The 12,165-nt window shown below is 39.8% G+C and overlaps 1 protein-coding gene across 1 annotated transcript in view; it reads left to right on the forward strand.

Annotated features, from left to right (window-relative positions):
* LOC107706507 (multiple epidermal growth factor-like domains protein 8) overlaps window positions 1-12,165 on the forward strand; it is a 29,025-nt gene that overhangs the window by 12,557 nt on the left and 4,303 nt on the right. Inside the window, exons 15-38 of the mRNA XM_016510242.1 lie at window positions 201-386; window positions 498-701; window positions 1,506-1,748; window positions 1,864-1,982; window positions 2,108-2,239; window positions 3,956-4,069; window positions 4,182-4,265; window positions 4,347-4,604; window positions 4,715-4,825; window positions 4,859-5,099; window positions 5,212-5,344; window positions 5,474-5,537; window positions 6,390-6,579; window positions 6,689-6,799; window positions 6,888-7,006; window positions 7,082-7,319; window positions 7,402-7,573; window positions 8,496-8,659; window positions 8,755-8,890; window positions 8,995-9,226; window positions 9,331-9,457; window positions 10,242-10,452; window positions 10,836-11,050; window positions 11,141-11,336. Of these exons, the coding sequence (XP_016365728.1) occupies window positions 201-386; window positions 498-701; window positions 1,506-1,748; window positions 1,864-1,982; window positions 2,108-2,239; window positions 3,956-4,069; window positions 4,182-4,265; window positions 4,347-4,604; window positions 4,715-4,825; window positions 4,859-5,099; window positions 5,212-5,344; window positions 5,474-5,537; window positions 6,390-6,579; window positions 6,689-6,799; window positions 6,888-7,006; window positions 7,082-7,319; window positions 7,402-7,573; window positions 8,496-8,659; window positions 8,755-8,890; window positions 8,995-9,226; window positions 9,331-9,457; window positions 10,242-10,452; window positions 10,836-11,050; window positions 11,141-11,336 (4,000 nt within the window). The remainder of the gene's footprint in view (window positions 1-200; window positions 387-497; window positions 702-1,505; window positions 1,749-1,863; window positions 1,983-2,107; window positions 2,240-3,955; window positions 4,070-4,181; window positions 4,266-4,346; window positions 4,605-4,714; window positions 4,826-4,858; window positions 5,100-5,211; window positions 5,345-5,473; window positions 5,538-6,389; window positions 6,580-6,688; window positions 6,800-6,887; window positions 7,007-7,081; window positions 7,320-7,401; window positions 7,574-8,495; window positions 8,660-8,754; window positions 8,891-8,994; window positions 9,227-9,330; window positions 9,458-10,241; window positions 10,453-10,835; window positions 11,051-11,140; window positions 11,337-12,165) is intronic.

Here is a 12,165-nt window from a genome sequence, read left to right on the forward strand (position 1 = left end):
CCCCCCCCCAAGTTACAAGAGTTTATTTTATGGTTTTAGTCAACTGTAATAACCCTGGTAATAAGTTTTCAATCTTTATTTTCTACATCCAGATTTTGTTTTACTTTTGTAAAATATTTGTTACTGTAAACTCTTCCTCTGAGCACCCCACCCTGCCTCTGCTCTCCTTCTGTCTTACACTCATGCACACTTCTTCATAGGTATCTATCCTGCGCAGTACCTCCATCATCCTCAATCCCTCTACAGAGATGGATGTGACCCTGCAGTTTCGAGGTTTCATTCATCCCTTATGGGGTGCCCCTCAGGAAACTGTTGCCATGTGGGCTCGAATACAAAAACTCCACTTTACTGCTCAGATGGCTGCTGGACCCAACTCTCTTCAACTGGTATGGGAAATCACAAAATCAGGTTTCCTCTTTTAGACAAGAAAGGCATGGCATAAAGTCTCTTGAGGCATGTAACTTGCTAAGTCTCTTCTAAACCTTTCTTCCGTGCAGATGGATGTGCTGGGACGGTGGTCTGCTCAGGAGGAGAAGGAGATCCGTAGGCTATCCCGGCCAGATGGTTCCCGTCTGTTCCAGAATCTTACACGAGGAAACTGGTACCTGATCCAGGCGGAGGGCTACCTGAATAACTCTGCATCAGGACAGACTAGTGAGATGGCTCTTACCTGGAACCGCACAGCTTTACCTGGAGGCAGCGTAAGTGTTTATTACCTAACAAAGCAACTTAAAAGTAGACTCTCATTCATATTGTGCATTTCTTCATTTGACATAATTTTACTTCTGTATTTTTATGCAATTTTAGGGTTGCAACTAGTGCAATACTAGTGAAATTTCATAATTAGGTGATTTCAAAAAACATTTGAAACCACTTGAAAGCATCAGAACTGTAGTAATCTGTGCTTTATTAAATCACATTTAAGTTGTTGTTTTTATTACAAATATTTTATGTTGCATGTAGGATTTAAAATTTTAATTCTGATAAATTTATAACCCAAATTTAAAATAAATAAATAAAATATTAAATAAATTATTTAATATATTAAAATATATTAAACAAACTACATTATATAATGAATTATACAAGCGTAACAAGTCAGAAAGAGCTTTATTGAAAAGTATGTTTGCACATATAGGGAATTTGTTTTAGTGTCACAAGCTTTCAGTACACAGAGACAACAACAGCACACAGATAATAAAAAATGTTATGTGAATAAAATACACATGTATATATAAATAAACAAAAAAAAGAATAGAAAAATAAAATAAAATAAATTGTATGTACAGGTGTGCTATAGAAACAGTAATTTTGTGCTATGTGCAATAGATAAAAATTATACAATGAACAAAATGATTGCAACCTAACTAATTATTTTTATTATTGATGTTATCTTTAGTCCCAGTCCTATAAACTTTCTACGTGCACTATAATATTTAGGTATTATCATATAATGCTGTTCATTGCTCTTTTACATTCTTTTCTTAATTTTCAACATTTTCTAGGAGATTTCTTTCCTGTTCCTCGAACCCTTCCGCTCCAATTCGTGTTCAGAGTACCGCTCATGTTCGGCCTGTCTGTCTGACCAGTCATGCGGCTGGTGTCCCACCATGAACCTGTGTTTTCTGCGCTCTGACTTTGATCAGCAGCCTTGCATAGACTCACAAGGAGAAGAGCGCCACCTACTGCTCAACCCTCAGCATTGCACACTGTGTGAGGAATATAGAGACTGTGCCGCTTGCACTCAGGTACTGCATCCACATCAACATGTCTGAAAGACTGCCATGAGTGTTTTGATCCAGAGCAGCATGCAGTCTGTTTACCAGCTTTCATGGAGTTTCTCTCATGTCTGAATGTTTGTAGGACCCCTACTGTGAGTGGCAGATTAACTCCAGCAAGAAGGGAGATTATCTGTGCAGTCGCCGTGGGAGATTGGAGGGGTCTATCCGGGAACCAGGAGGGTGTCCTAAAGTTTGCAACCAGTGAGTTTGAAGTGATAAACTTATCTATGAATTATTTGGTTTATGTAATATTTGATGAAGCTGAAGGACCTCAAAAAGATATAAACTTTAGTTTTTATATACCATCCTTTTTTTCTCTCTGACAGGAGGTTGACGTGTGGAGAATGTTTGTCTAACTCCAGTCAGTGTGCATGGTGTGAATCTGCTCAGTCCTGTTTCTACTTTGCTGCATACCTCACAAAGTTTCCCTATGGAGAGTGCAGGGACTGGTATGACAGGTAGGTTAGTGCAGCTTCTGCTGTGATTTTAGGTAATTTGTCTGAAAAAAGCTAATGAAATCCCCTGTGTAGTTCACATACACTAGACACTTATAGTGCTTAAAGGTATAGTTCACCCCAAAATTAAAATTCTGTCATTAATTGCTCACCCTTCATGTCGTTCTAAACTCGTAAGACCTTCGTTCATCTCCGGAACACAAATTAAGATATGTTTGCTCTCTGACCCTGCATAGACGGCAACAAAGCTGAAATGTTCACAGACCCAGAAAGGTAGTAAGGACATCGGTAAAACAGTCCATGTGACATCAGTGGTTCAACCGCAGTTTTACGAAGCTATGAATACTTTTTTTGTGCAAAGAAAACAAAAATAATGACTTTATTCAACAATTCTTCCCCTCTAAATCACGTCCTCCACCATTATCGAGAGTACCTCTACCTCTGCACATAAACAACGCATGCGCATGTTGCTGCAGAGGAACGCACCTCTTGTGTGGTAGTATTCTCCATAATGGCGGAATACCTGATTTGGAGGAGAAGGATTGTTGAATCAAGCCGTAATTTTATTTTCTTTGTGCACAAAAAGTATTCTCGTAGCTCTGTAAAATTGCGGTTGAACCACTGATGTCACGTGGACTGTCTTACCGATGTCCTTACTACGTTTCTGGGCCTGGGAACATTTCAGTTGCGTTGCTGTCTATGCATGGTCAGAGAGCTCTCGGATTTCATCAAAAATATCTTAATTTGTGTTCCGAAGATGAATGAAGGACTTACGGGTTTGGACGACACGAGGGTGAGTAATTAATGACAGAATTTTAATTTTTAGGTGAACTATCCCTTTACTAATTAAAACTGGATACACTCCTCAAATGAAGAATAAAATATGAAGGAAAGCTGAATTGTCTGGAGTAAGGCCATGATTTGGCCAAAAAAAGCATACTGTTTGGTCATATTGCATTTGCAGTTTATAACTTTTAACATCTCTTATTGCTGCTGTTTAGATGTCCAGGAAAATAAACTAAACAAAAAGACTAGATAGTTTACCCCAAAATAAAAATGCTGTCATTATTTACTCGGCCTCATCTCGTTCCAAAGCTGTATGACATTCTTTCTTATGTGGAATATAAAAAAACATGTTCTGAAGAATGTTGTAATCAGACCATTAAACTTCCCATTAACTTCATTGTATTTTTTTGTTCATTTAATGGAAGTCAATGGGAACTGAAACTATTTGGTTACCAACATATCTTTCAAGTTCCATAGAAAAAAGCAAGTCAAACAGGACAAACGTGAGGGGGGGTAAATGATGACAGAATTTTACTAGATTCCTTTGTGTGGTTTAAACTAAATGACTGACTGAACAATTAAAAGTTTTCTAGACCGTTCACTTTAAAAATTTAAACAGTCACAAAATGATTAAACAATGGGCATGGACTTTAGTGTCATTGCCTTACATTTACAATGTTGTTCTTTTGGAACCCAGTCAATGTGAATATAATTACTATAATAAAATTGGATTATTAATGTAATTATTATGATTATAAAAATAAGATCGCAAAATATTACTATTGAATTAATATTCATAATAATGATAATGAATTACAGTATTAGTAATAATAATTTTCTTAATTGCTTTTCCTTCACTAGTGCTTGTTGTATTATACTGCATAGGCTTTTATTGCTTTTGCTGAAAAGTGTCCTCTGCTCTTCTCTCTCCAGTGTTCACTCTGTCCCTCAGTGTAAGCAGTGCTCTGCTCTTGCCACCTGTTCAGAGTGTCTGCAGACGTTTCAGTGCGGCTGGTGTGGAGACTACAACAACCCCACTATCGGCAGGTAGGGTAGAAACGTGTCTGTGAATACAGACACAACCATCAACTTTAGTAACACTTCTCCTGATCACTGTTTTCCTTCTTATATTACATCCTGCCCCTCTGGTTTTTCACAGGTGTTTGAGAGGTGACTGGGGTGGGATGGATGACCCCTCGGCTGTTAACTGTAGTATGGCTGTAGCTGAAGTGAAAGCCAGCAGGTAAGATTAAAACATTTGATACCTAGTGGCTAAATGAATGTGTCATTTGATTTGATTTACACCTCTTCCTTCTTCCATCAGCCCTGAGCCTCAAACTTTATCACCTCCTCGGTTAATGGAGCTCGAGATGGAGATGGAGTTGGAGCTGGAGCTGCTGGAAGGGATGGAAGGAGACGGAGACGCTGTTTGGTCCTACCCATCCTGTCCGGATGTGGAGGAGTGTCGCTTGGGCTTGCATACATGCCATCCCTCCGCTACCTGCGTCAACACCCCAACCTCCTACGAGTGTCACTGTGAGAGAGGCTTCACAGGAGATGGAGTTCACCACTGCAACCAGACGTGAGACTTTCTGTTAACACTGTTGCAAGGGTGGATGTATTTCTTTATTACAGCTCAGGAATAATCATAGTACATCCTTGTAATATATAATCATGTTCACGCTCTCTCAGATGTTATAATGAGTGCCGTCAAGGCCGGTGCAGCGGGAGTCCTCGGTTTGAGTGCGAGTGCTCTTTGGGTTGGACCTCTGATCCAGCCACTCTGGTGCTGAGCGGAGTAGAGTGTGAACATTGAAATTCGCATTTCTCTCACAGGAACAATGGTACCTGTTTCAGGCAGTGTCAGGGTCGCTCTGTTCTGCTTTCTTCATCCTTCTCTGTACCCCTGTCCCTCTCCTCCTCTCTGGGGTGGCATGGAGCAGTCGGTGGCCATGGTGGGCTCTCTCACTGCCTGTGGGTCCTCTCCGTGTCCCAGGATTTGGCACCATGCATGCCAGGGCAGTCATGCCCACCCGTGGCGCTGACCTGGCACCCAGATTCACACACACAGTGCACAGTGAGTTGATTATTCCACATCCTTAATCTGTCAATTACTGTCAAAACAGCATAAAAAATATAGTTACCAGCAATATTTTGACCAGAAATGTTTGCATTTCATTATCCAACAGAACTCGTATGTTTACGTGTTTGACGGCCTGCCACAATTCCTCAGCAATGATGTTGTGCACTCTGACCACAACCTTATTGGAGCATTTTGCGGCACAACGAGAATGGAGCCAATTACTGTTGAGGCTACATCAGGTACTTGACAAAACTAAGGACTGAATAATTGTGTTTTTCTCATCACACACAAAGCAAAGTTAGATATAACTTTCAATGTGGCACCATAGCACCATGTCATGATAAATTGCGTGATTTCTTCTCCTCTAGGGGTGGTATCTGTGTATTTTGAGGCAAATGTTACCTCAGGACGTGCTCAGGGTTTTAATGCCTCGTTCTGGGAGTGTGATGTGGATTGTGGATGTAACTTCCACAGCACTTGTATTACAGCTCCAGGGATCTGTGATCAGTGCCAGGGTAAAGATCTTTCCTGTGTGTTAACCCTCATTTCTCCATCCTTTTAGTAATCATAAGCTACTATATTTTTCTTTCCTTGCTCAGACTGGACAACAGGGCCGCACTGTGAGCACTGCAAGCCTGGTAGTTTTGGCTCTGCTTTGGCAGGGGGTGAAGGTTGCATTCCCTGTCAGTGTAACGGCCATGGTGACGCTCTACAAGGATTCTGCCATAACCAGACCAGCCAGTGCTACTGTACCCACCACACCCAAGGCCCACACTGTGAATCTTGCCTGCCCGGATACTATGGAGATCCCAGGTAAGTCTGAGAATTAGCTCTGTTTATTCGGTGAGGAAAGTGTCCTCAAATTCAAGGGCAGATGAAAATGTGGCATAAACCAGGGGTTTTCATTTGGGTGTCTGCTGATTATTTGATCTCAAAGTTAAAGGGATAGTTCACCAAAAAATGAAAATTGTCATCATCATACCAATTCTCTCTCTCATGTTGCTCCAAATCTATTTTTTTTTCTTCTGTAGAAGTTGTTTTGGTAAAATTATGGTAAGCAGTTCCATAATATGGAAGTCAGTGGGATTTTTGGCCTAATCGTAAAATACAACACTCGGTTTTATACAATATGTAACTGTCACAGGTTAACCTGGTGACTCTATAAACTTGGACTTACAAACATACACCCATGTCACTGATACTGTGCATTGCCGGCATTATTAACATCTGTGTACACCTCAGGAAAGTTTTATGGAGTTTTTGTTTTGTTTAGTCTAAAGTTTGGTTCTGGGTGAAGCGATGTGGAAATGCAAGTTCTGGAGAGGGTACAACCGTCTCACTCGAGTGCCAGGCAGGAGCTCAGTGCGTAAACAGGCTCTGTGAATGTCCCCATGGTTTTGGTGGTCCACAATGTGACCGTCCTGTCTGTCCAGGGAATTGTGGAGCAGAGGAAGGCAGAGGCATTTGCAACATGGTGTGTGACATTCTTATTGCAGCCAGTTGTTTCGCTTTAGAGCATAAGAAGCACACTAAAATGCATTTTAGGTATATCCCACCTTACATGTTTGCATATGCTTTTACAGACCCTTGGCCTGTGTGTGTGTAAAGAAGGCTGGGCTGGATCAGACTGTGCTTCTATCTCGGACTCGGACAGCCTGGTTTGGGAAACGTTGCTTGACACTCAGCTCTCTGCAGTGAGATTAACTCTCTCCTTCAAGACTATAGAAATGAGACTCTGTTCTTACAGGCTCTCTCAATTTTCGGTTTCATTTCCTCCCACAGAATAAGGCACACAGGTTCCTCCAGAGGATGGGTCACTCCCTAGTGTCCGGGCCACAGGGCACTCTTTGGATTTATGGAGGCCTCTCACTCCCAGAGGGCATCCTGGGAAATGTTTACAGGTAAATTCTTGTATATTGTACTTGATGTAAATCGTTTTTTATACATATTTCTATAATACATTTTTATTGGTCTAGGTATTCCGTGGCTGATCGTCGCTGGACTCAAATGTTGACCAGTTCAGTGGAGGAAAATACAATGCCCCTGTCCCGATACCATCATGCCTCTGCTCTGGTGTATAATCATGACCCGTTTTCTGGCTCCCAGGCAGCCACTCACAGTTTAATGTTTGTGGTTGGTGGGGTCACAAAGAAAGGTGTTGCAAATGACACATGGTGTCTGAACCTCAGCAGTCTGGTGTGGAAGCAGTATAAGGTATCGCATGTTGAATATCCTCACAGTGCTCTTGTGCTCCTCTTCAACTGTGTTAAGAGTGTTAACTGACATCTGTGTTTAGAGCTCAGTGCTTCCCCCTGTGGCTGGACATACTCTAACTGTGCGAAGAGGCTCATCTGTGCTGCTGATTGGAGGTTACTCACCAGAGAATGGCTTTAATCATCATTTGCTGGAGTTTAATCCTCAGTCTGGGAACTGGACTATCGCTCCACACACTGGCACACCCCCTACAGGTAGAGATTGAACACTGCACTTTTTCTGGCACAGTTGGGACATTTTGTCTGACAATTAATTGTCTTACAAATAATTGCACTTAACAATTTAATTGCCTGTTTTGTTCACTTAAAGTTTAAGCTTAATACCTGTACACATCATGAAGAAATAATTTATCGAAATGGTTTACAATAAAGTAGTTTTTTTTTTTTAGGTTTTATAAACAAATATACTGTAGTATGCTATAGTATAGTATACAGAAGTATACACTACAGTTAAATTTTTTTTTTGAAGAAGAAATTAATACTTTTAGGAGGAGTGCATTGAATTAATTTAATGAAAGACTTTTATAATGTTGCTAAAGATTTCTGCCAAGTAAATGCAATTTCATAAGCACCACATCAGCATATAAGACTGTTTTCTGAAGGATCATGAAGACTGGAGTAATTTTAGCTGTGATGTCACAGGAATAAATTACATTTTAACACAGTTATTTTAAACTGTACTAATATTTCACAATATTACAGTTTTGCAGTATTTTTGGTCAAATAAATGCCACCTCTGTGACCATAAAATACTTCTTTGAAAAATATATTTAAAAAATCTTACTGTCCCCAGACGTTTGAACGATAGTGTAGCTAGTAATATTTTAAATCTTTACAAATGTTTCAGATTTCTCTAATGGGTTCACTTAAGCGATTTCCTTTTCCCATTGATGTTTTTGAAACACAGCCAAAAACAAATAAATATAATAATTTTTATTTATTGTTGTTATTGTCTTGAATTTTACAATATTATTCAATTGGGACATATTTCTATCCTAAATTCTTCACTTTCTTCACCAATAACGGGGAAAAGTTTTTGCGATCACACCAATATTAAAATGAAGTGAAACAGCTCTACACTCTGATTCAATTCCTCTTCTGTCTTTCACGTTTTCAGGTCTTTATGGCCACTCAGCAGTGTATCATGAACAGACTGATGCTGTGTATGTGTTTGGTGGTTACCGTTTCCATGTTGAAGCTGTAGAACCTTCAGGAGAACTTTACAGTCTTTATTACCCCAATCTTACTTGGTCTTTACTGGTGCCCTCTCAGGGAAACAAGGTAACTATAACAAACAAACAAATGGTGGGCAGAATGATGAATGTTATTAGCAGTTTGGCAGATAGATGACCCTAATCATCTCTCTCTTTCTCCAGCCTCTCTCACGTTTCTTCCATGCGGCAGCTTTAGTGAAGGACACCATGGTAATTGTTGGAGGCAGGACAGGGGAAGAGGATTATAGCAACACAGTTTCTCTCTATCAGATCAACTGTAACACATGGATACTGCCAGGTAAAAGTCATGTCTGGATACAGTATATTAATTATGCACTTGGTAACACTAGTCTGTGTTTACTGACAGAATGGTGTTGGCCTTTTCTTGTACCATTTTTCTAGTGTCCTCGGTGGGTGAACCTGTAAACCGTTCGGTTTCCTTGGCTATGACTGGGTGGGGTGGCCGTCTGTTTCTGTCTGGAGGTTTTAATGGAGTGACGCTGGGGCGACTTTTGACTCTTTCCTTGCCTAGTGATCCCTGCATCCTGCTGCCCACCCCTGAGGCCTGTAACAGCAGCACTGGTAGCTGTGTGTGGTGCAGAGGTACCTGTGCTTCATCAGACACTGCAGAAAGGTACTACAGGAACTACTATCATCTTTATTCACAGTAGGCTACTATGGTTACCAGAATGTTTTTTTTTTTTTTAAATGACTATATGTCTTCTCTTTTTTTTATAGATTGGGCTGTGCTATTGGACAGGCTACCTGTTCTCCCACTCCTCGATCCCTAGATCAGTGCCGCAGACTCAAGACCTGCAGCGAATGTCTGGCCCGCCATCCTAAAACATTTTCCGGCTCTATGCAGGTACGATCATCACAGCACAATCCAAAGTACTCCCATGGTGTAGTATTTTAAGACTGAGCTATTTAGTAAAAGCACTACATAGCCAAACTGTATCTAATTAACAGATTTAGGCTTTTTATGTGCAGTGAAAAATATGAAATCATATTGTGTACAGTATTGTTCAAAAGTTTGTGGTCTGTAAGGTTTTTTTTTTTTTTGGTAAAAAAATATTTTTGAAAAGTCTTTTATGCTCACCAATGCTGCATTCATTTGATCAGAAAATACAGTAAAAACAGTGATGTGAAGTTTTAAAATGTATTTATTATTTCTGTGATGGCAAATGTTGAATCGTCAGCAGTCATTACTCCAGTCTTCAGTGTCACGTGATCTTTCAGAAATTATCTTAATATGCTGATTTGGTGCTCAAGAAACATTTCTTATAAATATCAATGTTGAAAACAGCTGCTTAATATTTTTTGTGGAAACTTAATACATTTTTCAGGATTATTTGAATAAAAAATTAAGAACAGCATGTATTTGAAATAGATTTTTTTGTAACAATGTAAAAGTCTTTTTGATTTTTACTCTGATTTAGCATCAATTTTAATGCGTCCTTGCTGAAAAATGTATTATTTTCTATAAAAAATCTTACTGACCCCAAAATTCTTCTTTTTTTTTTTTTCTGAAAAGACACATTGCCACACTTTCTAAGATCAATAAGATCAATAGGAAAGATTTAAAACTTCTTAGTTAAAGCTGATCTTATAATTAAAAAAAATGGCATGAAATTCTCTCCATCTTTCAGCCTGCTCTTCAGTGTAAGTGGTGCACAAACTGTCCTGAGGGAGCATGTATCAGCAGCTCAGTAAGTTGCACATCAGAGCATGACTGCAGGATAAACCAAAGAGAGATCTTCCTCTCCAGTAACTGCACTGAGACCAGCTGTGAGGCTTCTGACTGCCCCAAATGCACAGCTTCTGGGAAATGCATGTGGACACGCCAGTTCAAACGCACAGGTGAGAGTGACCACACAATGAGCACTATTCTGTGGAGCCATTAACAGGACACGCTGAAGAAAAAAATATGAGATGGGAGGAAAAGTTATATTTCAAAGATTTTTGATTTGTTTTCAAAACTTCAGCATTCTCTTGTGAAAGTATTACGCTCACTGAGAAACTGTGTTTGCTTGAAAAAAATGTAAATATAAGATTTTCTCCCACCTCATATAATTTCCATCACCATTTTTGCGCTCTCTTGCAGAAATGTGGCCTTCCCCAGAGAAACAAATCCCACAGCCAGTGTTTCTTGGGAAATGCAGAAGTTTTACAAATTTACACATCTTTTTATATGAAGGCTAGCAAAAACTTCTTGTGTTTTGATTCTTGGTTTAACCATCCAGGTGAGACCAGACGTATCTTGAGTGTGAACCCAACTTACGACTGGACGTGTTTCAGCTATGCCTTGCTTAACGTGTCTCCCATGCAAGTGGAGTCCTCTCCACCAATGCCTTGCCCTGAACCCTGCCATGAAATCAAAACCTGCAGCCAGTGTTTAAGCTCTCGTGGCTCTGATGGAGGCTGGCAGCGCTGTGTATGGAGCATGGCACTGCAGCAGGTAACATTTTCATAAAGTTTGTTCCAACTCCATAACTTTCTACAAGATGTCCTGCCAGTAACCTCGTCCCCTGTCCTCTTTCTTATCCAGTGTATGAGCCCCTCCTTTGTTCCATTGCGCTGTGAGGCGGGTCAGTGTGGCCGTTTGCTCGCGGATGAAGACTCCTGCTCTCCCCAGTGCTTCCAGCTCACTCAGTGCTCTCAGTGCATTTCCAGGCCACAGTGTGGCTGGTGTGCTGTCCGTGATGGAAATGGGGCAGGACGCTGTCTTCAGGGAGGACTGAATGGTACATGTATTTATATCTTTCTGCAGATTAAGATTGTGAAAATAATAACACTGAATTTATGATTAGGTAATGAATAGTGAAACGTTTTAGAAGGCTAAATTGTTGGATGGTTTCATGTGTTAGATCGGTTGTTCATTATTGCAGAAATGATGGGGACAGTCATAAATTAATAATCTTGAGCCACAAGAAGGCACAAATTTGTTATTCTAATGTGTTGGTAAGGGAGAGAGGATGAAGAGTGAAATGAGAGACAAAAAAGTAGTACTAGTGTGTTGCTGTTAAATATCCTGTTATGTACAACATACAAAAGTATTTGAGCCGCTCATTGACGTGATTCAGCAATAAGAATCCAGTATCACAGAGATATCTATAGAGTGCAACAGTACACAACCCCATTTTTTTCAGCGTCCTTTGTTTCAGAAGTATTTTTCCCATTCATTTGTCCCATAGGGATTTTAATTTTATTTTTAGGGTCTTTGTTAAAGAGTTCTAAGCAACGAACCAAACCTACCAGCAAACCAGGTGAACCACAACATAACTTTGATTTGATGCAAATTGTATTTGAAAATCTGTCAATAAAGGAACAAAACTGTGTACTTAAGGGGTTTAATGAAGGAAAGAACTACAATCCCATGAAGCATTGTGAATGACAATCAAAGTAAAACAATATATTTTACATTTATTGCAAAATATGCACAATTGCACATATATATATATATATATATATATATTCTTCGTAGACATCCTTAATCTCTTAACTCCATTCTGCTGTCTGTTGTTGGTGTTTCATTGTCTGAATATGGCACTTAACACATGCTGTGTGGTATCG

The sequence above is a fragment of the Sinocyclocheilus rhinocerous genome, unplaced genomic scaffold, assembly GCF_001515625.1.
Source record: "Sinocyclocheilus rhinocerous isolate Xijiao unplaced genomic scaffold, SAMN03320098_v1.1 scaffold1333, whole genome shotgun sequence".
Taxonomy (NCBI): domain Eukaryota; kingdom Metazoa; phylum Chordata; class Actinopteri; order Cypriniformes; family Cyprinidae; genus Sinocyclocheilus; species Sinocyclocheilus rhinocerous.